General features: G+C 35.4%; 1 protein-coding gene across 1 annotated transcript; it reads left to right on the forward strand.

Moving 5' to 3' along the window:
* Positions 1 to 252: 252 nt before the first annotated feature.
* Positions 253 to 17,024, forward strand: lin28aa (lin-28 homolog Aa). Its single transcript, XM_028470436.1, has 4 exons — positions 253 to 379; positions 1,081 to 1,256; positions 8,928 to 9,112; positions 16,814 to 17,024. The coding sequence occupies exons 1-4, from the start codon at positions 370 to 372 to the stop codon at positions 17,022 to 17,024; spliced, it is 582 nt and encodes a 193-aa protein (XP_028326237.1). The 5' UTR covers positions 253 to 369.
* Positions 17,025 to 27,312: the final 10,288 nt, after the last annotated feature.

Here is a 27,312-nt window from a genome sequence, read left to right on the forward strand (position 1 = left end):
CAAAGACACAGATCTACCTCCATACATAGATTTTAAATCAAAAGAGGGCGAAAATATACATAGGATTTCGAATCAAACGAAAAGCAATAAAACGATCAAGTAAATTTTATTTATTTTTTTTAAAACAGGTAATTTAAAGTTTTTTTTTTTTTTTTAAATTTTCGTGGGTCCTCCGACGTGCAGAACGTGCCTCCTCAGGGACTGCAATTGGGAATCACGTGAACGTGAACCACAGTGTGTGTGTGTTTGGGGGGGGGATATTTTCGTTGGATTAGAAAATAGTCCATGGTATTGATCCATGCACACATTGATCAGTGGTTGACACACAGCAGAGCTGATAGAGACTGGGTGTAACCAGGAGGAGAAACCATGGCTGAAGGTGAGTTTCTGCAGCTCACTGCGGATTTCTGCCCTAAAGATGTTTTAAAAGTGAGGTGGAGGTCCTTCTTGAGGGAATCTCCGGCCTGCCCCCACCCACCCCTCATTGTTTAGAGCTGCCAGCCCCCTTTTGTTTACCTCCCTCCGGCTTTTTCCCTCTCGCTGCGCTGCGTTCCGGCTTTTTTGGCCGCATTTTGCATGAAAGTGGCAACCTGTGCGGATTATTCGCCTGTTCCAGGGCCTGAGAGGGTTGATCTGTAATTGTTGGGTGCTGATTGTGACTCAAGGGGAGATCTGAAGACATGGGTTCCGTTTCTAACCAGGAGTTCCCAGGTTTGGAAACTTTAGGTAAAGGAGCGTCTTTTCTTTTCCTGGTGATTGAACGCTTTTTTTTTTTGAAGAAAAAATGATGATTGGAACCGGCTTTGTTCTCACACGTGATTGGAAATCAATTGGTCAATCAATGCGTTTTATTTCATTTTTTTTACATTTTAAATTTACACGTGCTTAAGTTTTTTTCCCCATTTTAGTAACAACTTTTTTTTCTTCAATCGATCCTGAAAAAACTACACAGGAAATTTGGGTTCCAATTATTTATTGATTTGTTTGTTAATCTGCTTTTTCTGGGATATATTTGTACACAACTCCATAGTTGCTGGTTGTTTTTTATGATATAGTTTATTTATTGATGATTTATTGCAGGAGTGTGTATTAAGACCGAGGAAGACGACGGTCCGAGCACTGAGGAAGACTCCCAGTCCTTCCATGGGGTCGGTGTGTGTAAATGGTTCAACGTCCGCATGGGGTTCGGGTTCCTGTCCATGACCAGTAGGGAGGGAGAGCCACTGGACGAGCCGGTTGATGTCTTCGTTCATCAGGTATGTACATTAAACACTTTTATATCAATAATCAAAGCAACCAGAAAAGAGAATTTAGCATTAAATAAAAAAAATGGAGCAGGATTTGCAAAAAAAAAAAAATGACCCAAAAAAATCGTTTGATTTTCATTTATTATCATTATTTTCTACCATTTCCTTTCATTAAAATGATTGAAATGACTCAGGGCTGCCTGTTTGGAAGCATCCCCGCTCATCCTTTGAATCTAAGGCTTGTCTGTGGGTGTTTTCTCATGAGCACGTGTTGCGGTCGTGGGGGTCTCCCTCCTCGTGGCTTTCAGAGACACTGATATAATAATAATGTGATGAGAAATACAAGCGTGGTATGGTTTGTCCAGGGTTTTTCAACCTTGGGTAGGGACCTCATGTGGGGTCGCCTGAAATATCTGGTAATTGTGTGTTTTCTTTCTTTTTTTTTTTTTTTTAAACCTTTGGTCAAAACGGATTATAATTCTATTTTAAATGTTTGTTTTTGAATAATTTTTCAAATGCACATCACACAATAAATTTCAAATAACTATATTGTGCTTTATATGTGTCAAACTCATGGCTCCGGGGGCCAAATCCGGCCCTTTGGAGCATCCAATTCGGGCCGCAAGAGAAAATTAAACATGAATCATTGTGTAAATGAAACTCAACAATATTTGCAGTTTTCTTAGTGCTTATATCACAGTCATTTTTATTGTTAAATAGTTGGAAAAAAAACTCAAAACGCTTACAAAATCCTTCAGTTTCCCTCAAATTATGACTTATTTACCTGAATTAAATAAAAATTGGCCACAAAAACTTGGAAATTTAAAGTAAAGATTCTGTTGGGACTGATATCTATCACTTGGATATTGTTGATTTCTTACATATTTGTATTTTATGTATACGGAGAAGTGCAAACTAGGGCACCTTATTGTTGAAACTACTCGTTTTAACGCATAAAATATGTCGCCCACTGGAAATCAAATGGCTCCGTATTTGGCCCCTGAACTAAAATGTGTTTAACACCCCTGCTATACTTAAACTTCTCAAATATAAATCTAGTTTAAATAAAAAGCAGTATAAAAATATCTGAGGTGGGTGATGTACTTTGTGCACTAATCCTGGCTACTCTGTATTTGTAATAAACATTTGTGATATGAAAATGGGGTCACAACCCAAAAAAAGGTTGGCAACACACACACACACACTAACAGGCTTACAATAAATCTGAGCTGCATGAAAATGGGTGTTTTTAAAAGGAAAGGGTGAGCACATAATGAAGAGTTTTTTCTGTTTGCTGTTCTCTGCATAGAAAAGGACAACCTGATGTCATACTTATGGACAGAGTGTTGAGTTTTCATCTTCATCTTGGGTTCGCGTTCCTTCCTTGTCCCAGTGAGTGGCTGCATTTGTGCCTGATGAGGTGGTTTAGCATGAGAATGAGAGGAATCCATGCTCATTCACCTCAAAGTTCCTGTCATAAAGTGATTAAAGGCTCTCTGCCGTCTGCTCATCCCCCTCTGCTCCGCGTGCATGTGTGTGTGTGTGGTAGCTTTTAACACACACACACACACACACACACCTTAAAACAGGGGCCAAATACAGAACAGTTTGATCTCAAATGGGCCACAAAATTAGGTTTTTTTTTCAACATTATTGTGCCCTAGTTTGCACTTTTACGTATACATAAAATACAAAATGTGTAAGAAACCGACAAGATCTAATCAAAAAGTTACAGATATCAGTCCCAACAGAATCTCCACTTTAATTTTCCTAGATTTTTGTGACCATATTTCTATTTATTTAAGGAAAACTGAAAGATTTTAATAACTTTGATTTTTTTTCTTCCCCCCAACAGTTTAACATTAAAAATGACTGCCATCATGTGATAAGCCCTAGGAAAACAAATATTGAGTTTCATTGACTCAACGATTCATGTTTTCTCTGTCATATGTTCACTTTCTCCTGCGGGTTGAATTAGATGCTCCAAAGGGCCAGATTTGGCCCCCGGGCCTTGAGTTTGACACGTTTTGTTTTATTTACACATCTTTGTTCACACAAAACTGACTTTGTCTCCAAAAACCGCCTCTTTGTCCTCTTTATTAACCTAAATTGTGACATTAGATGAGGATTGGAAGAAATCTGGTGTAAATCCTGTGATTCAAACGGCACCGTTGAAGTTTACCCCTAGGGCTGGGTTATATGGACCTAAACTCATATTTTGATATTTTTTCTCAAAATAGCAATACACAATATAATTCTAATTCAAATGAAGTCTGGGAGGGGGTCATATTTGCCATATTTTTGCTCCTTTTAATGCATTTTTGGTACTTTAATCCCATTCCACCAAATTTAAATGCCTTTTTTGCACAATTTTTCCACTTTCAAGATAAATTCAGCACTTATAAACCCTTTTCCCACCTAATGTTGCATATGTTGACCCATTATTGTCACTTTTCACCATATTTCATGCCTATTTTTTCCACATTCATAATTAGTCATGCCCATTATGTGCCAATTTAAACCAGTTGTTTTAGTATTCACACTTTGAACTCTTTTTGCCACTTTTTCTGTCTGTTTTTGACCACCCTTCAGGTATACAGGGTGTCCCCAGTCTCTGGCACCTTCATTTTGGGGGTTGCGGCTTGAAAAGGGTGAGAACCACTGGTTCAGGGAAAGGTCTGGGTTAGGATGCACTCAGAAATCCATCTAACTGGGCTTTTGAAAAGTAGCGAAAGCACCAACGCCTAAAACAAGTGTTTTAAAACAAAATAAACTATAAAAAAAAAAATATATATATATATATATATATATAGTAATTTTCTATATTGCCAAAATACAACACTCGATATATCTTGACTCTCGATACTTCACCCAAGTGTCTTTACTTCTGAAGAAATGTGTAACAAACGACTCATTTCTCCCCCCGTCTGACACCAGTAAAAGGTTGACAGACACGTGTGCAGGTGATAAATGCACAGGGAGGTTATGGTAAGCAAACAGGCCTCCGTGCTTTAAAATTAGTGGTCGTGTGTCAAGGAGAAAATGAACTCCCGGGGTCCGCTGGCCTTTTGTGCAGGTGGACAATAGAGCCATGCATCCGAATGAAGCACCTCAGCCATGACCGAGCCCCTCATTGTCCCAGCAGCGGTCCCTGCTATTGTCCCTCGCTGCTCTGATGTCTCTCTCTGACTCGCTCAGCTCGCAGACACATTAGTGTGGAGATGGTTTACAGTGGAGCCACCAACGTCTTCACTTGAATAGACGTTTACCTGTGGCTCAGGATGACCTGATGCAACCATGTGGCGGCTGGTGTGAGTCCGTTACGGGGGTGGGGAAGGTCACACGTAGCAAAGGAAGTGGGTTAACGGTCACTTGGAGCTCGAAGGACAAACTGATGACGCCACTGAAAGGTTCTTGATCACCAAGTTTCCTTAAATCCAAGGACTTTGTGTTAGATGTTTGGATATATTTAAAAACAGAAGTATTATGGGATCATTTTTTTACTCAGACATTTGTATTTTTACACTATTTCACTATTAGGATATTTCTTGCTAGCAAGACATTATTTTCCTCATATGACGTAATTAAACAACTCTTGTGTAAACCGTTGCATAAAGTTATCATAATAGACCTAAATTTCTATCAGGACACATATCTTTTCTTCTCTGGTTTATCCAATGTGTGGCTAAGAGGCTAAGTTGTAGTTTTTCGCAGGAAAATTGCAACGTTTTAAGTTTCCTTAAATCCAAGGATATTGTGTTTAGATATGATTAAACACAAAAGTTGTTAAATCATTATTTCGCTCATCAGAGATTAAGACATTTGCAGTTTATGTTTTAACAGTTTCAGTATTAGGATATTTCTTGCGAGCAAAACATTTATTTGCATATATTAGGGTTACCATATTTGGATTTTCAAAAAAGAAGACACTTGGGTCGACCTCTTCATACTCAAAATACTCGACGTTTTCTTGAATCTACCATGTAATGGCAAAATACAATATAGTAGATAAATAAGTTATTGTCCATAGGGTTTAAAACATTATTTCTCTTTTTATAACAAAGAATCAGTGGTGACTCAAGTAATTCCCCTTTATTATCCATTACAACAGTCGGTCGTTGAAAAAATCTCTCAATTATTGAAATAATGAGAAACATCTCATCCTTGAAATTAAAACTATAACAAAAAAAAAGCCTCAAGGCTTACAGAACATTAAATATACACTTTAATAATGAACTGACCATAACTTCATATGAGATGAGTTTCTCTGTCTGAGCATCCATGGAGGTTTTATCATCCATGAGGGTTTTCCTGCTACATTTTTTAATTAAATCCACGAGTATTTTCTCTCTTTCAGTCTTTTTCTTCTCTCTGCTGCGTATCTGATTATTTTGTCAAAGCAAAGCGGTATCATTAATGATTCAGTCACGTGTGAGTGACATTACTGTAATGCTAATACGTGATAATGTTTGCAACTTCTTAGCTTTCAGAAACTGGTGGAGTTTCTGAGATAGAGCAAATATTAGCGGAGTTACGGTCATTTAAAGTAACGTGTTTCCCAAGATGCGTTCAGGGTCCCTGGGAAACCCGGACATTTTCATCTATTTATAAAATCCGCCCACACGGTCCGGACAAGACATAAAATGAGGATATGTCCGGGTAAATCTAGACATAGGGTCGCCCTAGCATTTATGATATCATTAAACAACTCTCTTGTGCAAACCGTTGTGTAGAGTTATCATAATCGACCTAAATTAGAAGTTATTGCAACTAGTTCTATTGGGACACGTCTTTTTTTCTCTCGTTAGTCCAGTGTGTGGCTAAGTGGAAAAGTTCTTCCAAAAAACTTGAAGGTAATCATTTCTAAGTTCTTCTTGTATCCATGAGTTCTGTTCTTCATACCTGTCAGAGGAGAACCTACAAAGGTCAGAGATCTGATTTGAATTCCTTCCAAAATCTACTGAAAAACCTCAAATATTAAATGAACGCCCAAGAAATACAAGTTGTAAATGTTGTGAACCCAAACCAACCAGTCGAATTGACGTCTATTTGGACATCCCCCGGTGACTTTCTCTCAACTTTTTATCTCGTGAGTTCTTCCACCAAAACTATCTGAAGAATGTATGTCACTCAGACCCCCCAACCTCCCAGTGAAGCCTCACTTGCCTTCTCACCCCACCCCCAACCTGAGCACCACCAAAAACCCTACATCCTGCAGTTTAGGCTCCGTGCTGGTGGTGGTCAGTGTGTGGAGCTTTGTGATGTGGGTGGGAAGAGGGGTGGGGGTGGAGGGGGGGGCAGCAGTTTGGAATGCTGTTCCTCCGGAGGGGGGAAGGGGTTGAAGGTTATCCTCATCAGGTTTACGCAGTCGAATGAAAGCAGAAAACAATGCAGCGTGAGGACCTCAGTGCTTTGTCATGCATGCAGGTCTGTGTGTAAATGCTGAGTCGGGCTTGTTTTCCACCAGGTGGGATGTTTGTTTTGTCTTCATACACAGATACTTGATAATTGATGTGATATCAGGGTGTGATCCATCAGAGGGGAACGGGTGTGGGTATGATCAGTAATAAAGGGATTCTTCAGTTTTTACAAATGTGGCCGAAAACCTTTGAAATGTATTTATTAGAAAATCTATGGCTGTGTTAGAAATGTCACACTCCGTGCTATGCACTGCAAACTCAATGAGTATATACGGTCTACTATATACTATAAGTATGATTAGGATGATGAGCGTTCCCACTGAAGTATACTTCCAAGTTTCCCAGGATGCATTTGGAACCTACAACTAAGGCTAAACATCTCTGTTGATTCTCCACCTTTACTTTGAAAGTTCTGAAAACATTTTAGGTGAGAAAGTGACCAAGTAGAATATCAAAATGTGCTCATTTGATCCATAAAACTCATGTAGACACATTTCATTCCGACATTTTGGAGAGTTTCAGAGAACCACCATTGTGCTACTGACAACACTTGTGGTTAACTTTAAAACAAGAGCCCTATTATTTACAAATAAGTAAAAACAAACGCATGGAAGACAAGAAGAGATGCTTTTGTTTTGAAAAGGGATGTTTGACTTTTAACTTAAAAAGCCGGTGTCACGGTCTGAGATTGTAACCTAACCTTAACCTAATCCAATAAACAAATAAAACATGTCCGTTCACTTTGAAAACAAAAATAAACAATACTGAATTTTTTTTTTTTTTTAGCAAAAATGAATTGTCCCAGGACGATTTTACATTCTGATCGCAATGCATCATGGCACGGTTGAGTATGACTAGTGTACATACCGTGCATACTTCAAAAACATCCTGATGTAGTATACATCTGCAATTTCAAACACAGCCTTTGTCCATCAAAATGCATTATTTTGCACCATATTAGTTTTATTGCCATTTAAAGAAATGGAACTATTTTACAGTTTCAGAGCCTGTGTTCCTCCATCTTGAAATCAGGTGATTGATGATGTCACACGGCCCCACTGCCTGTAAACATCCCATTGTTTTCTATTGGAGTGAAACATTCAGCCTGATTTTACATAATTTAGCAGATTTTTAGCTAATTTATCAGCTTTTTCAGCCAAAATGACTGTGCTGCTTTTGGTTTGCTCTAAATAATCAGGAAAAGTTAAAGATGCTGATGTAAACCTCTTTTACCAAATAAAAACAGCTGTGACTTGTGAAAAATCTGGTTAAAGTTAGGGTTTGAAACTAACTCAATGAGTATATACTGTCTACTATATACTATAAGTACTATGGCTAGGTCGATTAGGATGACAAGCGTTCCCACTGAAGTATACTTCCAAGTTTCCCAGGATGCATTTGGAACCTACGAAAAAAAACCTGAAGCACATTGAGGCTAAATATCTCTGTTGATTCTCCACCTTTAGAAGTTCGAAAAGCGTTTAAAGTGAGAAAGTGACCAAGTACAATATCAACTTTTCCTGATTATTTAGAGCAACCGAAAGCAGCACAAGTTGGTGTATTGACAGAAAAAAGCTGCGAAATGATCTAAAAATCTGATAAATGATTTAAAAATCAGTCTGAATGTTTCACTCCAATTGAAAACAATGGGATGTTTACAGGCAGTGGGGCCGTGTGACATCATCAATCACCTGATTTCAAGATGGAGGAACACAGGCTCTGAAACTGTAAAATAGTTCCATTTCTTTAAATGGCAATAAAACTAATATGGTGCAAAATAATGTTTTGTTAGGCATAGATCTTTTAACAAAAATATTTCAAAGGTTTTAGGCCACATTTGTAAAAACAGTGGAGGTGTTCCCTTTAACACCCAAATTACAAAGTGTGGCACAATATTGTATTATCATGTTGTCTAACCTCTAACCCAGGGATGTCCAATTCCGGTCCTTGAGGGCCACTATCCAGCCTGTTTTAGATGTTTCCCTCTTCCAACACACATGATTCAAATGATCAACTCCTCATCCAGCTCTGCAGAAGCCTGATAACGATCCTAATCATTTGAATCAGGTGTGTTGGAAGAGGGAAACATCTAAAACATGCTGGATAGTGGCCCTCGAGGACCAGAATTGGACACCCCTGCTCTAACCATATGACCCTACATTTATATAAATTAGACCTCATCCTGCCCTCCTCATATAATCATAAATCTGATGAATAAATATCTTAATGCTTTTTTCTTTCTTTTTGCTTTTTTTTTTAGAGCAAGTTGCACATGGAGGGCTTCCGCAGCCTAAAGGAAGGCGAGGCCGTAGAGTTTACGTTTAAGAAGTCGTCTAAAGGGCTGGAGTCGCAGAGAGTTACAGGACCAGATGGGATCCACTGTGTGGGCAGCGAAAGAAGACCCAAGGGCAAAAAGGTCCAGAAGCGCCGCTCAAAGGGAGACAGGTTAGTCTATACACCTACTTCACACTTTAACCCCTAAGAAATGCCACAGGAAGGTTGTTTCAGTCTTTGGTTTGATGCCCAAAGTCATTTTTTTACATGTAAACATTGACCTTAAGTGGGCCGGACCAGAAAAATCCATGTTTTTGTGAAGGAAAAAAGCACAAATTCAAACAAAATCCTGACTTTGCAACACATTTTCATGAAATTTGCAATGTAATTTGCCAGAATTGTGTGGGATAATTTACAAGAATTTTCAAGGTTTTTTTTAAAAAAAAAATTGTAAATTACTGTAAATAATGTAGTACTGCAACTTATATGGCAATTAACAAAAAAGTCCTGTTTTTTCTCTAATTTTTACTTTGAACAAAGTCTTCCTGTGGGCCGGACTAGATGCTCTGGCGGGCCGAGCTTGGCCCTCGGGCCTTGAGTTTGACATGTGTGCCTTACGCCATGGAAGATGCCATTACATTTTGAAGGGGATTTTGATTCTAGATCAGTTTCAAAAAATCCTTCTTGTTCAGAATTCAGATTGCAGTTAGTTATTAAATTTGACTCTTTAAGATCATAGTGCGTTTGATCATGATTTATCAAAATAATGGAGTTGTCCACACATTTGGACCTACTGTATGGTTATTAATGGGGATGGAAATTTCTTCCAAGCCTTTTAAAGTGTGAATGAATACAATCACTGATCCAGATAACTGCAAATATCTGGAAAAGAGCATAATTGGAGCTGGATGGAGGTGCTCTTTTTAGTTCATGCTCTTGAAATTTTCTGGATTTAAAAGCTGTGGGAACGCTAACTTATTTAGGTTCTCTAATGCAGTGGTTCTCATACTTTTTGGGCCCAAGTACCCCCTTTATTTTACTTTTGAATGCAAGTACCCCCCCTTATGTCAGACTACTGCATTTTGCTCAGAATTCTGTGAAAAATCAACTATAGAGCATAATGATGGAATGAATGAGAAATACCACACATTTTAAAGTATCTCATTTTGTAGAAATAAAGTGGATTGAAACAGTGTTTAGTGGCTCCTGAATAGATTTATTTTATAGTTATCTCCCTCCTGATGTGGGACCAAGACTGACTCTGTATTTTCAGTTCATGTTCTAATCAAGATCATTTCTATATACATTTTTGTGTTTTTGGTGTCATTTTTTGTAATTTGTTGTTTGTTCCTCTGTTATTTGTGTGTATGTTGTAGTGATCTTATGTCTTTTTCTTGTATTTATTGTGTTTCTTTGTTGTTGTTTTGTGTGTTGCTGGTAATAGTAAATATTTTTCTCTGCACTATTATCTTATTATTATTATTGTATTTTTATTTTATTTCATTATCATTATTATTATTACTATTACTATTACTATTACTATTATTATTATTATTATTATTATTATTATTATTATTACTATTACTATTATTATTATCTTGTTAGTTTTATTTAGTTTGCACATATTAGTCTAACTACTCTTATATTTATGTTTATACTTCTCTTTTTTATTTATTTTTCTTTATTTTCTTTATTTTTATTTATCCTAGTTGATTGTTATTATTTAATGTTACACTACATGAGAGAGCACAGGTCACCAAAAGAAATTCCTCGTGTGTATTCATTCACCCCTGGCCAATAAAGTAGATTCTGATTCTGATTCTCTTAGTGTCATTTGTGTCATTTTGTTGTTGTTTGTCTGTTTTTTTAATTATTCAATATATTTTTCTTTTATTTTGTGTGTTTTTGTGAGTTGCTGGTAATATTTAGTATGACTATCATTTTTAACTGAAATGATATTGTAAAACCCCGTATTTATAATGCTTTCATTTGTTAATTTTTCTTTTTCAAATACCCCTTGTAGTGACATCAGGTTCTTAAAATGTCCCTGTTTTTGTTTTTTATGTATTATTTGAAGATCTTCCCCCAAACAGCCAAAATAAATGTATTAACAGCCTAAAAGAACATTTTGAATGTGTTAAACTAAACTAAGTTTACTCGCTCCTCGGGAATGTGTGACTCTATAGTCTTAACTAAGGGCAAACACATCTTTAGAATAGAAAATAAATAAGGTTCTTTAAACCCGTATCTTGCGGTGCTCAGTTTGAAAACAATAGTCAACGTCGTATTTACCACCCCAAAATTTTTCCGCATCCATCCACCCCCCACTTCATGTCCTAGCGGGGGTCACGTCAGCAGGCCTGACGTGTGACCTGGATCAATAACTGTTTAAATCTGCTGCTCCCTGGAGGATTCACACCAACCTGCTCTCAACCTCCAACAAAACCCCTCACATCTGCACCATTAGTTATTCAAAAGAAAACCTCGTGATGTCTTCTACTTTATTTTTTATGTATTTATTTATTTGCCGTTTAGTACAGTCGATGTAATATCACATACATGTGCTTTAATTTGGATGATTTCTAATTGAAATGAAATGATGAATCAGTATGAGTCTTTTTAATGGAAAACAAAACATGGATTCAAATCTCCGACCAAGTGCAACAATGTCCCTCCAGGCAGAAGAAAACGGGAGCTGTAGGGGCCCACGATTTTTGGGTCACTCTTTGAATATCAATCTAAGTCAGGGTTAGAGGTGTATCTACTTTACCCCCCGCCCCCTCCCCTGTCAAATGTGATTACAGCCAGCGAGTAGTCAGTGTGAGAACGGAGATCATTACTGCCTCAAAGAGTCCAGAGAGGCCCGCTGTGTTTCAATAACTTTACCACATCCATGGGTACCTTATTGTTCCCTGTTAGCATCTACCACAGGGACGGGCAACTCTATCACAGCGTGAGCCACAAACATGTGCACGTATCTGATCTGAGGGCCACATGATCAACATTTATGTATGTCAGTATTTAGAATAATGACCAATCAGAGCATTAATACGTGTCGTTGTCTGTGGTTGTGATGTTTTAAGTTTTAGTCATTATGTGTGTTTTTGTGTTCTTGGTGTAATTTCTTTGTTGTTTTCTGCATGTTTGTTGCAGATTTGTGTTCTTGGGGTCACTTTGTGTATTTTTGTGTTTTGTAATTTTGTGAACAGTTTGTGTGTCTTTGGTGTTATTATCTAATGTCTTGTTATCATTTTGTTTGTTTAAGTGGTTGTTGTCTGTTTTTGTTGCCATTTTATATTTTGTGAGTCATTTTGTGTATTTTAGAATTCATTTTTTTTTTTTTTTGCATTTGTGTACCTTGTGTATTATGTTGGGCTTCATATTCCTTCTAACTTCTTGAATTACAATTTTTGGTGGTTTGCTTTTGGGGTGGGGATTAGATTGAGGGCCACCAGTTGCTGATCTACTAGCTCTAACTGTGCAGGGTGAGTCACAGCTTTAGTTTTGGCTGAAAACGGGTCAATTCCAAAGAGCAAAAGGGAGTCGTTTCACTCTTTTTGGATTTGAGCTCATGTTTGCAGTAGAGCTGGGCAATATATCGAGATTCAAGATATATCGAGTTTTCTATTTTGGGGCTATGGAAAATTACAATATCACTTATATCGATATACATTTTATAGCGTATTTTGTATTAAAATACCAGTTTTAGGAGTTTCTGCTTTTGCTTCTTCTCAGAACAGCATGAAAAGCACATTTATATGGATCACTGAGTGTGTCCTAACTCAGACCTTCCTCTAAACAAGCCACACTACAGAACTCACTCACACATACTGTCCTTTTTTAGGAGAAAAAGACTAAAGTGGCACATATTGTGCAGCTTTATCAGCACATTTAACTGTGAATTGTCTTTCTGGTAAGACTTCATTTAAATTATCGAGATTTATATTGTATATTGCCATTTTGAGGAAAAATATCGAGATATGAGTTTTGCCTATCTCTAGTTTGTAGCCATTTTTCTAACAGTCCTCATACGTGTGTGTGTGTGTGTGTGTGTGTGTGTGTGTGTGTGTGTGTGTGTGTGTGTGTGTGTGTGTGTGTGTGTGTGTGTGTGTGTGTGTGTGTGTGTGTGTGTGTGTGTGTGTGTGTGTGTGTGTGTGTGTGTGTGTGTGTGTGTGTGTGTGTGTGCGTGCGTGCGTGCGTGCGTGTAAAAGGGTCCTGTCCATTTAATTGATAACAGATGCAAGAGCTCAGGCATTAGGGTGAAAGGTCGCTGTTGCCACGGCAACAACGTATGAGTAAAAGCTAGAAGAGTGGGGGGCTGGGATGTGATGGAGGGAGAGGGAGTTCGGGAGGGGGGGGTCAGAGTTCAGAGGTCATTACTGCAGCTTTTTTAGACAAAGGGGACCACTTCCCTTTCCCTTCCCCTCCACTCGCCTCCTGATGGATGCTGATGTAGCGCAGCGCTACCATGTGACGCTGAAGACCTTGACACCGCCCCGAACGGCCGCACCGCTACAAAGCAACAACGCTGACCCCCCCCCCGAGGGAGCCGCCCCCAAGTCCGGCCCTCATCTGCCGCTTCACAAAGGTTGGCAGAGGGTCTGCGGAGGCCGCCCACCGCCCATCTGTCTTCTTCCGCCCCTCACACGCGTGGCTATTCTATAGAAGGTGTGCAGAAAGGTGGCCGCGGGACGCCCGTAGCGCCCGCTGACCTCCTGACGGTGTCTGTTTTTCAGCTCAATGCAGAGGAAACAAATGTCAGCACAATAGAGGCCAATCAAAGACTTCTGTCCACAGCAAGTGACCAACAGAGCAAGCTGTTACTAAACGTGTGTGTGTGTGTGTGTGTGTGTGCGTGTGTGTGGTCACTGAGAAGAGCTCCAAGTCTCCCTCATGTGATATTCTGGAAAGAGCATTCAAACTTTTAATAGACAACAGCTGGGTTTCTCAAATGTGGGTACGTGTACCCCTAGGGCAAACATAGGCAACTGGCAGTCTAATTTTGTGCAACCCCTAAAATGCACAAAATGACAAAACGTTAATACACTAAAATATGCAATATTACAGTAAAAGATGAGAGAAAAACACAGAAAATACTCCAGAAATAGACAAAACTACTAAAAAAAAAACAGTAGTACAGCAAATGACTGCAATTTAGTGCTGGGCTATATGATTTCCATATTTGTTCTCAAAAAAGCAATATACAATATAAATCTTGATAATTTTATTTCAAATTAAGTCTGACCAGAAACAATTCTGGGTTAAATTTGATGAGGAAAATGATGGTCCCTCCCCAGGTGTGAGATCACTGGAAATATAGAAATAGATTTATTCAGGAGCCACTATATTGTTTTTTTTTATTATTATTATTATTAAAACAACACAATCTTAAACAACTGTATTTTTATGCTTTCACTTTGTGTAATATAAATTTAGTTCAACTAAAATGCAGTAAAAGATTAAAAAAATCTGAGCTCAAACATGATCAAAAACTAATTCTAGAAAAAAAATAAATGTCTTTGGGGTCACCAGAAATCCATGATATTATTATTATTATTGGTCATGATCCAAAAACAGGTTGGGAACCACTGAACTAAACACTGTTTTTTCCCACTTATTTACCAAATGAGATTCTTTAAAATATGTGTTATCACTGGTTCATTCCATCATCATGCTCTATTGTTTTTGAATAGTTTTTGAAGCAAAACGTTGTAGTTGGACATGGTCGGTCAGAAATCAGATAAATGGGGAACATGACCCACTGGACGACAGCGCTAATAAAATAAAATAAAACATAACGGTGCTTTAATAAAAGATTGGGGTGTGCTTTACATTGAGCTCTGTGATGTGACCTGGAATGCCCTCCAATGATTTATGACCAGCCATAAACTCAGTGATGCCAGGTGAAATAAGGCCCCCTGGTGGCAAACAGGTGCAACTTAAAGCTGCAGACTGTACGTTTATGCCAATTATTTAGAATCCATATACTGTATTGATCCAGATCCCCTCCAATCATTAATGGAATATTCCATAGTGTAAGGTCTATCTTTGGTTGAAACACACAAACCTAATTGGCAGATATGTTTTTTTTTCCCCCACTATGTTTACTTTAAGCATAACATACAATATTTACCTGAAAATGGGTTACGTAGGTTTGACCTTAAAATAAATAAAAATAAAAGGTTTTACATGTAATAATGTGTAAAACTGACCATTATTTGCTTTAACTGAGAAAACAAATGAAAAGGCTTCATTTACATATTAAGAAGTTTACTCTCAGCAGATTGTGAAATTAAATAAATAAAATTTAATTAAAAATCACTGTCATACAAATGCTGATGGTTTTTGCAAAAAAAAATAAAATAAAGGATGTCCCGGTTTGATGATGATATTGGAAATCAGTATGATTTGAACAAAAACAGAGTATCAAATTACAGGTATACTATATATATATATATATACTGTATATATATAATATATAGTTTTTAATAGATTTATTGAGGTCTTCTTATTTATTATGTATTTATTTTTATTTAATTGTAAAATAATCTTATGTTTAAGGTTAAAATGTATGTAACCCATTAGTTTTTCTCATACCTGCTGTTTCTGACTATTCTGTTCATATCTCGACACCACTAGGTTTTTTTCCTCTTTTAATGCAAAAAATCATTGGTTGGTTTAGACTTTGGATAAGAAGACCAAACCCTTAACTGGGCTATAAGATTAAAAGACAAATAACATCCTTAGAAATGCAGGAGAAAACTTTGATAAGATCCAGGTGATGAGAATGGGGGGAAAAAATCACTTGATAATGATTTAATGTTTGACTTTTTAAGGTTTAACAAAACTACTTCCAACCTTGAATTTAGTTTATTTTTACATTCAATAAAATTTGCAAAAGATGTTGCCACATCTTCAGTAGTTAAACGATGATGAAACTAATTATAATGTTATGGTTTCATTTATACCAGGGGTGTCAAACTCATTTTAGTTCAGGGACCAAATACGGATAGTTCTCATGATGGCCTTATCTTTTTTATGCCTTACTACAACCTTATCTAAATCTATTTTCATGCCTTGGCTCTGACAGTTTTTATAGAATTTCCATTACAATTAGAAAGTCAATTATCTGAGCTCAATTACAAATGAATGATTACAACAGCAACAGATTTTTTATAATGAAAACTAGAATATTTGCATTTCCTGAAGAAAATGCAAGTGAGGATGCAGGTGCTGGTCCATGTTGCATTGCATTAGCATTCGCGTGGCATTAACTTGGTGCTAGCATTAATGTTAGCATTAGTATAATATTAGCATAGCATTACTATTATTCTAGCATTAGCACTAACCTAGCATTAGCTGAACATTAGCAATAAGGTTGATATAGGTTGGAAAAAAGTTTTTAAAAAGGTTGAAACGGTTAAAAGTTTAAAAAAAAAAAAAATGTTCAAAACAAAGAAAAGAAGAGGTTGAAAAGGTATAAAAGAAAGGTTGAAATGGGTTGAAGGTAGTAGTTGGACACGTTAAAGGTTGAATGATATCAGTTGTAGAATGGCTGGGGATGAAGGGGTTAAAAGTTGAAAAAGCTTAAATTTCCAATAAAAATAAATGGAAAAGAAAAAAATTAATAAGTCAAAAAGTTTAAAAAATATAAAAGTACTAGCATAAATCTTGGGAAGTTTCTGAATTTTTTTGATAACTTATTTGTCAAAATCAAACAAACGTAGGAGGAGTTAAAGCAGACGGAAGAAAAAATTGATAATTATGTCATAATTGTAATTAATTATCAATTACGCGATTATTATAATTATAATTGACCCCAACCCTGGTGATAAACAATCATAACGTCTCCATTCTTCCCTCCTCCTGTAGGTGTTACAACTGTGGCGGTCTGGACCACCACGCCAAAGAGTGCAAGTTGCCCCCCCAGCCCAAGAAGTGCCACTTCTGCCAAAGTGTGGACCACATGGTCGCCAGCTGCCCAATCAAAGCACAGCAATCCTCACCGGGTTCTCAGGGAAAAGGAGACGAGGAGGAGGAGCACGTCCAGGCGGTGGCGCCGTCTGAAACTACCTCCAACTAAGCTGTGGATGGATGTGGAAGGAAGCACAGGGGGCCAATGGGAGTGCTTTAAAGGGCGGGGTGGGGGGGGGGTGGGGTCACGCCTTCTGGCTGTTGAAGCTGCTTTTGGAACTACCTCAGGTTAAAAAAAAAAAAAAAAAAAAGAATCTGGTGAAGAATGTTGCTGAAGTCTTTTTGTTTTCATTTGGTTGTGATGCTCAGGAATAATGATAATAATAATAATGCTGTATTATTGCACTCAGGACACTTGTAGGAATCACTGCTGTTGTTGTTGTTGATGATGTTGGAGGAGGAGGTGGGCGGAGCCTCTTTCCTGGCTGCTGGTATACCTCATTATCCGCCAAGGCAGGGATGTGACAGTCAGTGTTTGTGTGATGAATGTCAGTTAACCTACTGCATGGGCCTGGGGAGGATTTGTTAAAGAGCATAGCATGAGTATGAGGCACGAGAATCAATATCGGCCATTATTGCAAATGACCATCCAGTTTTCTGAAATGAATGTCAACCAGGGGTGTTTTTCAGCTTTTGGTCTTTTTTTTTTTTCTTTTAATTTCTTCTTGTTACAATTGTAAAGGTCCCTCTAAAGGTGTGTGGTGGTCCTACGTATTTGGTGCATGCTGTGCTACTAAACTGATGGTAGAAGGAAAACCAAACCGGTTCCTTTTTGCACGACACATTCAACAGAACAGACTTTCCTTACGTTTTTAGTACAACTTGCACGGTGAGGTTTCATGTGCACGTACAAAACCGCTCAAAAATATATTTCCCAGCTTTCAGACTCTATCCATTTTTAAAAATATCTCAAACAAATCATGTGACCATGAGGAATGTACTGTTTGGGGGGGAAAATGATACAAAAAGGACTGATTGGTAGGAAATGAGTTGGTACTTTATTTTTAAAGCTTCTCAGGAAGGAAAGTGGAGGTATTTAGTGCCAAAAGATGTTTTTGATGTTTCACTCGATTACCCTTGAAATGTATTAAAATCTACTCCCTGCATCCAGAATTTGAGAGAACATGCAGGATGGCAGCCCTCCAGGAGCAGAGTAATGCAGCTGTAATGTAGAACATTTTTGACTGGTGTTAGAGAGCCAATCAACATTGGTTTATTTTATTCTTTTTTACAGTTTCCCCTACAGGGGCATTAAACACAATATACTAATGACAGTTTGATAACTAACTGTTGATATAACTTTCATTTCTTTATATTTTTTGGACCGTCGTTGAAAGCCGTAGGAAAACGCACACACACACACTCAGGAATCACATGCAAACAAACAAAAAAACCAAACATTTTCAGTCGTATTTACCAGAAGTTTCTTATTCGCTAAAATTGAATTTAAAAAAAAAAAAAAAAACTTCTGTTAAGACAGTTGACCTGGACTGTGACACTGAGCGGTTTTGACTTAGCGCTCGTTTATGATACTTTGTGATACTTGAATAAAAGTCAGGCAGAATCAGACGACTTATTTCCAGTGGGGGAGTTGTAGATGGTTTTGTTTAAAGCCAGTGTGTGATCCACTTCTAGTTATTTAAAGACGTTAACCTCCCTGCGACTTTTTAGTCGGGCGATCGCCCGGGAACACCCATGTCTGCCGGGAGGAGCATGTAGGAGTAGCTAGCTTATCAGCAGTTTACTCCCGTTTTACAGGAGACACTGACTGAGACTTTTACACCCAATTAATATATTGTGAAATTATTCTTAAAGCATTTTTAAATAAAATAAAAAGAAAAAATCATGCTACTTATTACTATTTATTTTCATCCCAGAGTGCTTCCGGCTTCTCCTCCTGCTTCCTGCTGAAGCCTCGCAGCTCTTTAATGATGTTCCAGTAAAACATCAGAAAACTACCAGAGAGGATTAAAGGCCACTGAGGAACCCCCCCCCCAAAAAAAACAAAAACACATCAAGTAGTGGAAAAAAAATATAAGAACACGTTTTTATATGGAAGCCCATTCCCGCCAGTAAAAAAAAACCTTGGAAAAGTAAAATATTATTAATTAAATTATGACAGATTTTTTTAAGGTATTATTTTACTTTTTCCTAGTTTTTTATTCATTTTACTGGTGGGAATTTGCTTCCATATTTTTAATCATACAGTTATCTTTTTTTCATCATTTTTTTCTTGTCTTGATTTTTTTTTTTTTTTTTTTTAATCTTTTTTTTTCTTGTCTTTGGTCTCAACTTTTTTCTACAATTGATTTTTTTTCCACTACTGGATCTGTTTTTTTTTTCCCCAGTGGTCCTAATCCTCATCTGTAATAAACAGGCCAGTGTCACATGAGTGATAAATCTCACTGAGGGAATAACACACGAGGTACTTTTGTACGTGTGTTTGATAAATCACTGACATTGACTGATAGGAATTCAGTGTTTCTATAAAGCAGGTGTAACATCCACCACACTGCATGGGTACATGAATACCGATGACTGACTTAAACTGTGAGGTTTTATTAGATTTTTCATTATTTCTTTTGTTTTTAGTGCACATTGAGCCCATTGTTATGTCTATCTATGCCAAAAACCAATGCAATGTTACTCTGCACTAATAATTTTGTTTCCATCTTCCTTTTAATCACTCTCGAGTATATATTTTTGACATTTTAGTTTTTTTTTTTCTTTTCTTTTCTGTTCCATTCTCGTAATCAAAATAAGTTGCAGGCTGTTTTATTTTTTTTATTTTTTTTTTGGAGGGGGGGTGGGGGGGTGTACCTTCACTCGTGGGCTAATCTCAGGAATGACCAGTTTGAAACCTCAGGGAAATACTTCAGACTGGAAAAAGCTTGACGAGTGTTAAATCAGGACAAAGCAGGGATGAAATGCTCGTCCGTGCGATATTAAACCAAAGTGATTCGGGCTTGGCAAAAAAAACAATTCTATTTTTTACTGATATGGAAGATTTAGTTTAGGGGGTGTTAGGAAAAAGCGGCGTTTACAAAAGGTGTCATATCAAAGGCCTACAGGCTTTTTACGACTGTCAGCAGCTCTTCATGCACCCTTATTGATGTCCCTTGAAAAATTGTCCTCTGACATTAGCCACCATGATATCTGAAGTTCCACTACTATTGTATTTCTTTCCTCTGTAATTGTGGTAGATGGGGATATCGTAGAATACTGTAAGGGGATTGGGGCTAGTAGTATATATAATCCTGGAGTGTCAGACTATCAGTGCTTTTGACAAAAATGAATGTGTTGTGGGTGACTCGATTGAAACTGTGATGCTCACATGTTTTCACAAATTAAAATGAATAAAAGTGTTTTTTTTTCCTTCTTTTTTTATACAACCAATATGCTGTGATTAGTTTCCACTGCCTTTTTACTTCTTTGAATTTACCAAATAAAATTACACTACCCATATATTTATCACCTCTTTCTTTCAAACTCATATCACTTTGCTAAAGCTGACTACGAGGCCATTTTTGAACACTAACATTTTTAACCCCAGTTCAAGTGTGCTCATCGTGTTTACACCAGTTTTTAGGGTCTTATCTCAGAAAAATAAAATCCTAAATGTTTCCATTTTTATGCCTTTCTATATAGACTCATCTAGAAAAAAAATCTTGCATTTTTCCTTTTTAAAGAAATATTAAAAACACAATTTTTTTTTTTTTTTTTGCTGTCGCATCTTTGAAGAAACAAATCCATTTTCCGTTACTATAGCCTCATCGCAGAAAAAAAACATTTTTTTTTTCATTTCTTTATACCTTACTGTAGGCTGTTATGGCAATTTTTATATTCATCATCATATCGTCAAATGTATGTTCATGTGTACAATTTGTCATGTTTTAATACATGATGACTCCATTACTCTTCGCACTTTTGAACAGCTGGATCATGTTAGATTAAACAGTACAGATCGTATTGTACTCAGTGCAACACAGAGTCTCTGCTGAAGGCCAAAACTCAAACTCACATGCAGATATACACGAACACACACACTATCAAGGATAGATAAGAGTGGCGCCCAACCTTCCTCATAAAATACACATCTTCATCATCCTCAAATGTTTTCCACTGTTGGGCATCTGACTCCCTCCTTCTCCTCACCTCAGGGTGGAACTTTTTCTGTTATCTGTATAAAAGCTTAAGCTGTGAAACTGTTAGTTAGAGTGGGTCTTGCCTTTTTGCTCTGCCACGAGCCTTTTGCCTTTCATTTTTCAGGATGGAAGCTTCTTTTTTTACTCCTTTTTTATTTAATTTATAATAAACCTTTTTTATAAAATCATCAATGCCACGCCTGGACTCCATCATTCAACCAGAGCAATAAATCATGTCTCCAAATGAGGTCAACCGCAAATTTGCCGTGACAAGGCTCATTTCAGAAAAAAATTTAAACTTTTTCCATTTTTATGCCTTACAAAGTCTCGGGTAAGGAAAATCCAATTTTTTCTGTTTGTATGCTTTGTTATAGCCTTATTTCAGAAAAAAGTCCATATTTTCCCATTTTTATGCATGACTATAGTCATCTATAAAAATGTTTGCATTTTTTTCTTTTTAAAGCCTTACTATAGCCTCATATGGAAGCCCGTTTCCGCGACAAAAAAAATAATAAAAAAATGGGAAAAAAAAATTGGATTTTTTTTTTTTTTCTGAAACAAGGCTATCATAAGACCCTAAAAACTAGTGCAAATATAATGAGCATACTTAAACTGGGGTAAAAATGCAGTCGGGCATAAAAAATTAGAAAAATCAAAAAAAAAAAAAAATTTCAGAAGTAAGATTATAGTAAGGCATAAAAATTGGAAAAAAAATTAGATTTTTTTTTCTGAAATAAGGCTATCATAAGACCATAAAATGTAATGTTAGTATAATGAGCATACGTAGACTGGAGTAAAAATAAAGCTTTCATAAGACCCTAAAAACTAGTGCAAATATAATGAGCATACTTAAATCGAGGTAAAAATGCAGAAAGGCATGAAGAATGCGAAAAACAAAAATTTCTGAGGCTTTATAGTAAGGCATAAAAATTGGAAAAAAAGATTCAATTTTTTTTTTCTGAAACAAGGCTATCATAAGACCCTAAAAACTAGTGCAAATAAAAGGAGCATACTTAAATCGAGGTAAAAATGCAGAAAGGCATGAAAAATGAGAAAAATGCGAAAAACAAAAATTTCTGAGGCTTTAAAGTAAGGCATAAAAGTTGGAAAAAATATTTGATTTTTTTTTTTTCTGAAACAAGGCTATCAAAAGACCCTAAAAACTAGTGCAAATAAAAGGAGCATACTTAAATCGAGGTAAAAATGCAGAAAGGCATGAAAAATGAGAAAAATGTGAAAAACACAAAATTCAGAGGTAAGACTAAAGTAAGGCATAAAAATTGCAAAAAAAATTCAATATTTTTTTTTCTGAAACAAGGCTATCAAAAGGCCGTAAAAACTAGTGCAAATATAATGAGCATACTTAAACTGGGGTAAAAATGCAGAAAGGCATGAAAAATGAGAAAAATGTGAAAAACGCAAAATTCAGAGGTAAGACTATAGTAAAGCATAAAAATTGGAAAAAAAATTGGAATTTTTTTTTTTTAAACAAGGCTATCATAAGACCCTAAAAACTAGTGCAAATATAATGAGCATACTTAAACTGGGGTAAAATTGCAGAAAGGCATGAAAAATGAGAAAAATGTGAAAAACACAAAATTCAGAGGTAAGACTATTGTAAGGCATTAAAATTGAAAAAAAAATTTGATTTTTTTTTTCTAAAAAAAAGCTTTCATAAGACCCTAAAAACTAGTGCAAATATAATGAGCATACTTAAATCGAGGTAAAAATGCAGAAAGGCATGAAGAATGCGAAAAACAAAAATTTCTGAGGCTTTAAAGTAAGGCATAAAAGTTGGAAAAAATATTTGATTTTTTTTTTTTCTGAAACAAGGCTATCAAAAGACCCTAAAAACTAGTGCAAATAAAAGGAGCATACTTAAATCGAGGTAAAAATGCAGAAAGGCATGAAAAATGAGAAAAATGTGAAAAACACAAAATTCAGAGGTAAGACTAAAGTAAGGCATAAAAATTGCAAAAAAAATTCAATTTTTTTTTTTCTGAAACAAGGCTATCAAAAGACCGTAAAAACTAGTGCAAATATAATGAGCATACTTAAACTGGGGTAAAAATGCAGAAAGGCATGAAAAATGAGAAAAATGTGAAAAACGCAAAATTCAGAGGTAAGACTATAGTAAAGCATAAAAATTGGAAAAAAAATTGGAATTTTTTTTTTTTTAAACAAGGCTATCATAAGACCCTAAAAACTAGTGCAAATATAATGAGCATACTTAAACTGGGGTAAAATTGCAGAAAGGCATGAAAAATGAGAAAAATGTGAAAAACACAAAATTCAGAGGTAAGACTATTGTAAGGCATTAAAATTGAAAAAAAAATTTGATTTTTTTTTTTCTAAAAAAAAGCTTTCATAAGACCCTAAAAACTAGTGCAAATATAATGAGCATACTTAAATCGAGGTAAAAATGCAGAAAGGCATGAAGAATGCGAAAAACAAAAATTTCTGAGGCTTTATAGTAAGGCATAAAAATTGGAAAAAAAGATTCAATTTTTTTTTTCTGAAACAAGGCTATCATAAGACCCTAAAAACTAGTGCAAATAAAAGGAGCATACTTAAATCGAGGTAAAAATGCAGAAAGGCATGAAAAATGAGAAAAATGAGAAAAACAAAAATTTCTGAGGCTTTAAAGTAAGGCATAAAAGTTGGAAAAAATATTTGATTTTTTTTTTTTCTGAAACAAGGCTATCAAAAGACCCTAAAAACTAGTGCAAATAAAAGGAGCATACTTAAATCGAGGTAAAAATGCAGAAAGGCATGAAAAATGAGAAAAATGTGAAAAACACAAAATTCAGAGGTAAGACTAAAGTAAGGCATAAAAATTGCAAAAAAAATTCAATATTTTTTTTCTGAAACAAGGCTATCAAAAGGCCGTAAAAACTAGTGCAAATATAATGAGCATACTTAAACTGGGGTAAAAATGCAGAAAGGCATGAAAAATGAGAAAAATGTGAAAAACGCAAAATTCAGAGGTAAGACTATAGTAAAGCATAAAAATTGGAAAAAAAATTGGAATTTTTTTTTTTTTAAACAAGGCTATCATAAGACCCTAAAAACTAGTGCAAATATAATGAGCATACTTAAACTGGGGTAAAATTGCAGAAAGGCATGAAAAATGAGAAAAATGTGAAAAACACAAAATTCAGAGGTAAGACTATTGTAAGGCATTAAAATTGAAAAAAAAATTTGATTTTTTTTTTTCTAAAAAAAAGCTTTCATAAGACCCTAAAAACTAGTGCAAATATAATGAGCATACTTAAATCGAGGTAAAAATGCAGAAAGGCATGAAGAATGCGAAAAACAAAAATTTCTGAGGCTTTAAAGTAAGGCATAAAAGTTGGAAAAAATATTTGATTTTTTTTTTTCTGAAACAAGGCTATCAAAAGACCCTAAAAACTAGTGCAAATAAAAGGAGCATACTTAAATCGAGGTAAAAATGCAGAAAGGCATGAAAAATGAGAAAAATGTGAAAAACACAAAATTCAGAGGTAAGACTAAAGTAAGGCATAAAAATTGCAAAAAAAATTCAATTTTTTTTTTTCTGAAACAAGGCTATCAAAAGACCGTAAAAACTAGTGCAAATATAATGAGCATACTTAAACTGGGGTAAAAATGCAGAAAGGCATGAAAAATGAGAAAAATGTGAAAAACGCAAAATTCAGAGGTAAGACTATAGTAAAGCATAAAAATTGGAAAAAAAATTGGAATTTTTTTTTTTTTAAACAAGGCTATCATAAGACCCTAAAAACTAGTGCAAATATAATGAGCATACTTAAACTGGGGTAAAATTGCAGAAAGGCATGAAAAATGAGAAAAATGTGAAAAACACAAAATTCAGAGGTAAGACTATTGTAAGGCATTAAAATTGAAAAAAAAATTAGATTTTTTTTTTTCTAAAAAAAAAGCTTTCATAAGACCCTAAAAACTAGTGCAAATATAATGAGCATACTTAAATCGAGGTAAAAATGCAGAAAGGCATGAAGAATGCGAAAAACAAAAATTTCTGAGGCTTTAAAGTAAGGCATAAAAGTTGGAAAAAATATTTGATTTTTTTTTTTTCTGAAACAAGGCTATCAAAAGACCCTAAAAACTAGTGCAAATAAAAGGAGCATACTTAAATCGAGGTAAAAATGCAGAAAGGCATGAAAAATGAGAAAAATGTGAAAAACACAAAATTCAGAGGTAAGACTAAAGTAAGGCATAAAAATTGCAAAAAAAATTCAATTTTTTTTTTCTGAAACAAGGCTATCAAAAGACCGTAAAAACTAGTGCAAATATAATGAGCATACTTAAACTGGGGTAAAAATGCAGAAAGGCATGAAAAATGAGAAAAATGTGAAAAACGCAAAATTCAGAGGTAAGACTATAGTAAAGCATAAAAATTGGAAAAAAAATTGGAATTTTTTTTTTTTTAAACAAGGCTATCATAAGACCCTAAAAACTAGTGCAAATATAATGAGCATACTTAAACTGGGGTAAAATTGCAGAAAGGCATGAAAAATGAGAAAAATGTGAAAAACACAAAATTCAGAGGTAAGACTATTGTAAGGCATTAAAATTGAAAAAAAAATTTGATTTTTTTTTTCTAAAAAAAAGCTTTCATAAGACCCTAAAAACTAGTGCAAATATAATGAGCATACTTAAATCGAGGTAAAAATGCAGAAAGGCATGAAGAATGCGAAAAACAAAAATTTCTGAGGCTTTAAAGTAAGGCATAAAAGTTGGAAAAAATATTTGATTTTTTTTTTTTCTGAAACAAGGCTATCAAAAGACCCTAAAAACTAGTGCAAATAAAAGGAGCATACTTAAACTGGGGTAAAAATGCAGAAAGGCATGAAAAATGAGAAAAATGTGAAAAACACAACATTCAGAGGTAAGACTATAGTAAGGCATAAAAGTTGGAAAAAAAATTCAATTTTTTTTTTTCTGAAACAAGGCTATCAAAAGACCCTAAGAACTAGTGCAAATATAATGAGCATACGTAAACTGGGGTAAAATTGCAGAAAGGCATGAAAAATTAGAAAAATGTGAAAAACACAAAATTCAGAGGCAAGACTGTAGTAAGGCATAAAAATTGAAAAAAAAATCAGATTTTTTTTTTCTGAAAAACAGCTTTCATAAGACCCTAAAAACTAGTGCAAATATAATGAGCATACTTAAACGGGGGTAAAATTGCAGAAAGGCATGAAAAATTAGAAAAATGTGAAAAACACAAAATTCAGAGGCAAGACTGTAGTAAGGCATAAAAATTGAAAAAAAAATCAGATTTTTTTTTTCTGAAAAACAGCTTTCATAAGACCCTAAAAACTAGTGCAAATATAATGAGCATACTTAAACGGGGGTAAAAATGCAGAAAGGCATGAAAAATGAGAAAAATGTGAAAAACACAAAATTCAGAGGCAAGACTGTAGTAAGGCATAAAAATTGAAAAAAAAATCAGATTTTTTTTTCTGAAAAACAGCTTTCATAAGACCCTAAAAACTAGTGCAAATATAATGAGCATACTTAAATCGAGGTAAAAATGCAGAAAGGCATGAAGAATGCGAAAAACAAAAATTTCTGAGGCTTTAAAGTAAGGCATAAAAGTTGGAAAAAATATTTGATTTTTTTTTTTTTCTGAAACAAGGCTATCAAAAGACCCTAAAAACTAGTGCAAATAAAAGGAGCATACTTAAATCGAGGTAAAAATGCAGAAAGGCATGAAAAATGAGAAAAATGTGAAAAACACAAAATTCAGAGGTAAGACTAAAGTAAGGCATAAAAATTGCAAATAAAATTAAATTTTTTTTTTTCTGAAACAAGGCTATCAAAAGACCGTAAAAACTAGTGCAAATATAATGAGCATACTTAAACTGGGGTAAAAATGCAGAAAGGCATGAAAAATGAGAAAAATGTGAAAAACACAAAATTCAGAGGTAAGACTATTGTAAGGCATTAAAATTGAAAAAAAAATTTGATTTTTTTTTTTCTAAAAAAAAGCTTTCATAAGACCCTAAAAACTAGTGCAAATATAATGAGCATACTTAAATCGAGGTAAAAATGCAGAAAGGCATGAAGAATGCGAAAAACAAAAATTTCTGAGGCTTTAAAGTAAGGCATAAAAGTTGGAAAAAATATTTGATTTTTTTTTTTTCTGAAACAAGGCTATCAAAAGACCCTAAAAACTAGTGCAAATAAAAGGAGCATACTTAAACTGGGGTAAAAATGCAGAAAGGCATGAAAAATGAGAAAAATGTG

Source organism: Gouania willdenowi, chromosome 16 (genome assembly GCF_900634775.1).
Source record: "Gouania willdenowi chromosome 16, fGouWil2.1, whole genome shotgun sequence".
Taxonomy (NCBI): domain Eukaryota; kingdom Metazoa; phylum Chordata; class Actinopteri; order Blenniiformes; family Gobiesocidae; genus Gouania; species Gouania willdenowi.